A 4039-nucleotide genomic window follows, 5' to 3' on the forward strand; every position below is an offset into this window, starting at 1 on the left:
TATATATATATATATATATATATATATATATATCCTATATATCACACGAAATTTACAAATTTTCTTCAATTTCTTGCAGATGTGGAATCCGACTCGTCTTTTAATATTCCTGACGATGTTATGTTTGGTTTCCGTCCCTCAACAACAGTATTCGGTTGAAGCAATAGAAATCTGCGACAATGAAACACCGATGGTCGCACTTAAAACTCATTCTATCGATAAATTTTATTACATCGGCTCCGTGTTTACGTTGCACGACGCTGGTAAAAAATTAGGCCAGTGCGGCAAAGTTTTGCAACGCGGTCTCCAACTGACTGAAGCGTTCCTCTGGTACCTGGACAAACACCAAGTGAAAGAAAGTGAAATTAAGACAGGCGGGTTGGTATTTGATTCCTGCTCTGATAGTAGTTTGGTCATGCAGCAGCTAGTATCTTTTGAGACAGAGCAGATTAAATGTACGTCGCCCCATGGTCTACAAATATCTCCAGATTCGATGTTATCCTACGTTGGTGCAGATCGATTGACAGACACCGTTGCACTTGCCAAGTCTTTAAACCGAACCTATAAGTCGATAATCTCTCCCATTGGCAACACAATGCTTCCAACCAAATACCCTTATTTCTTGCAGGGCGCTCCCAGATATAACAATTCCAGTCAAGTTCTGGTAGACTTACTGAAAGATAACAATATACATTTCGTAATTGTCCTTTACCAAAATGAAGAATTCTGGATAAACAAAAGCAAAGAGTTCATAAAACAAGCTAACGCCAGTAAAATATGTAGCGTGTATAACGCTTCTATCTCGGTAGATGCAAAAGATTACGGCGCTGTGCTTGAACAACTTCAAGTAAGGAGAAAAACCTTGTATGTTGTGATTATTGCAGACGATGATGTCATATCATCTGTGTTAAAGGCAGCCAACCAAAACAGCATTCAACTCAATTCTTTTGTATTCCTTGCCATCGGTCTCACTGTACACGACCATAATTTCGCGAGTATAAAATCAGTAATCGTTATTCCAACAGTTGCGGCAAGCGATATCAATAGCATATCGACCGACTTCCTTAATAATTACAAGCAGATTGCTGCTAACGGGCAAGTTAATAAACCATGGATCAAAGCTTACTGCCAGGAGAAGAATAAACCAAATTGCACTGATGTTTTCACCAAAGAGAAACTGGATCCTACAGTTCCGTTCTTATTTCTCTCTCTTCGCTCAATAATGTGGGCCATACACGACCTGACAAAGACCAACAAGCATTTTTCCAAAGGCAATAAGAAAGCAATACAGCAAGAAATCGCCTCTGTTCGTCTAGATGTTGATGGGGCAACGCAAAATGTCTTCGACTCAGAAGAGTTTTTGCATTCAAGCTTTGTGAAATATAAATTAAAGATCACGAACGTTTCCAGTTTGGTAAGTAGCAAGCTTTCTCAACAAAACCCTCTCAATAATTCTATCCACTCGATAAGTCACTCAATAACTCTATTTACTGAATGTAGGGCAACTGACGCAAAAGGCAACGAGTTGGGTATGTCCATGTGTGTGTGTGTGTGTGTGTGTGTGTGTTATATGTGTGTTATAGATAGATAGATAGATAGATAGATAGATAGATAGATATAATTGATGAAGGAAATGGAAGATGGATTTAGCACTAGTCTTTATTCAGTATGATGAACGTTTCAATCCATCCTGCAACTGTCCATTATTGGTAGGATTTCGTATACCTAAATGCGTTGAATCAATTTTCCCATTATGCTCTCCCTAAGACATAAAGATTGTTCAGGCAGAGTTATCTCCCTTAACTAAAGACCTCAAAATTGTGGGACCCGACCTCGTTTTCGAGGTTATTTTTGTAGTTAAAAAGAGTTATTTTGTCAAAAGCATACTTTATTTGGTAGTCGAAAGATTACTGAATGTTTTAATACCTCATACGTCAAAATCGGCAACTCAGTTTTCGAATCCATTTGAAACACACACACACACACACACACACACACACACACACACACACACACACACACACACACACACACACACACACACACACACATACACACACACACATACACACAAACAAACTCTGTTTTATATACTAAGATATAGATATATGTATATTGTTATTGTTGATGATGTTGTTTATTCTATTATATTTATTCAAGGCTGAGTATACCAACGGAAAGAAACTAGACATTTTGAATTCAGTTAGCGACTGCCCAAGCAACCCGTGTGTTGAATGTGGTCAGAAAAGTCCCGTAGTTCCGCCCATAACAGCCACTGCTGCTACGGCGTCAACAACCAAACGGCCGGCCTCGTCATCAATTGCCTCCATGGTCGTCCCCAGAGTAGATTTTCAAACAGGATTCATGGGTGCCATAGCAATGAGGTCTTCAGAAGAATTCGGAGTGAGAGACCAAAAATGGATAATTCCACTGGGCGTGCTAGCCAGCCTCGGTGTCCTTTCAGTCGTAGTTTTCGAAATCTACATTCTTTACAAACTGTTGGGCACGAAACTGGGTCGACAATGGAGAACAATGTGGTTGGGCCAATTACTTCTTTTCGGTGTTTTAATTTGCTATTTAACGCTCTTCGCTTATCTACCGATACCCACGGACGTTACGTGCGGTATCACACGGTTTGGCGTCGGTTTCAGCTACGCAGTCGTCTTTTCTGTGATGCTTGTCAAACTTATGGTTATTCTAACTTCAAAAACGAGCGAAGAAGCTTACCAAACTGAAGGCGTGGCTTCCAACTACCTAAGAGGTACCTACCAAATACTCATGTTCTTCTTTGCACTCGGAGTACAACTTGTTATTGACATACAATGGCTAATCACGATACCTCCAAAAGCAGTACCCATCACAGACGTCACGGGTATGTATTGATATTTCCCTTTTCAATTTTAAAACTGATTTCAACTTAACACTATGGTTAATCTCTTTCAGCTATTCTCCAGGGCATCTGCGCATAAATTGAACCCCATCGCATGTGCATTTCAGTTTAATCACGTGGCGTGTGCATTTAGCAGTAGGCATGGGAAATTAGTTGTAGGGTTTTATTCAGCTTTATATAACGATACAAAATAATATGTGGACAGCTAAAATCAGAAAGGAGAAAGCTAATTCGAAGACTACATGGATTTGTAGAGGGATTGGCTTGCAAACCCTCTGTATCCCAATACGATGGGGTCGCACCTTGCTTGTCAGCCATTGCTTTAGCATAACTCCACTAGCTAAGCATATTTCCTCCTCTTACGCTCGTTAGCCTCCTCGATGCGGCTCTCCAGGGAACAGAGAGTTCTAACAGAGCCGCTTGCTTCGGTGCATCTGAGATCAGCTTCATATCCAACGCCAGTGATGTTAATGCGATAAACTTATCTTAAGAACCAAACAAGGCTGCGAGCTGGCAGAAACGTTAGCGCCCCGGGCGAAATGCTTAACGGTATTTCGTCTGCCGTTACGTTCTGAGTTCAAATTCTGCCGAGGTCGACTTTGCCTTTCATCCTTTCGGGGTCGATAAATTAAGTACCAGTTGCGCACTGGGGTCGATGTAATCGACTTAATCCCCTTTGTCTGTCCTTGTTTGTTCCCTCTATGTTTAGCCCCTTGTGGATAATAAAGTAACAAGAAACTTATCTTAAGAACCGATCCAAGCTTTCAATCGTCTTCGTTCCGATAGGCAGGGCGTATGTAGCTCGATAGGTATTAGGCTGTTATTTCTAGGGAACCATGTAACCACTTAGGGACTACTTATTATTATTATTATTCAGTAGTTTTATTTTTATAGCGTGCCTTCACTTCACTACCGAGCGCAGCTCTGTGTGCTTTGGGTATGTGCTGTGGTTTGCTGTGGTGCTCTTATGGTTACTGTATTGAAAGTGTTTTGCGTAGAATATGTGCAGTACCCAGTAGTGCAATTTTCTGTATGTTATATATACTTGTAAGTCCTGGTGTTTTTGTTATGTATTTGTCTGAATTATTATTATTATCATTATTATTATTATTATTATTATTTTATGTTTGACTTTTGTTTTGCATTTGT

General features: G+C 40.2%; 1 protein-coding gene across 1 annotated transcript in view; it reads left to right on the plus strand.

Moving 5' to 3' along the window:
- The window catches only part of LOC106868776 (uncharacterized), an 8687-nt gene that overhangs the window by 2998 nt on the left and 1650 nt on the right, over positions 1-4039 (plus strand). Inside the window, exons 2-3 of the mRNA XM_014914194.2 lie at positions 80-1414; positions 2161-2872. Coding sequence (XP_014769680.1) covers positions 80-1414; positions 2161-2872 — 2047 coding nt within the window. The remainder of the gene's footprint in view (positions 1-79; positions 1415-2160; positions 2873-4039) is intronic.

The sequence above is a fragment of the Octopus bimaculoides genome, chromosome 25, assembly GCF_001194135.2.
Source record: "Octopus bimaculoides isolate UCB-OBI-ISO-001 chromosome 25, ASM119413v2, whole genome shotgun sequence".
In the NCBI taxonomy this organism is placed as follows: domain Eukaryota; kingdom Metazoa; phylum Mollusca; class Cephalopoda; order Octopoda; family Octopodidae; genus Octopus; species Octopus bimaculoides.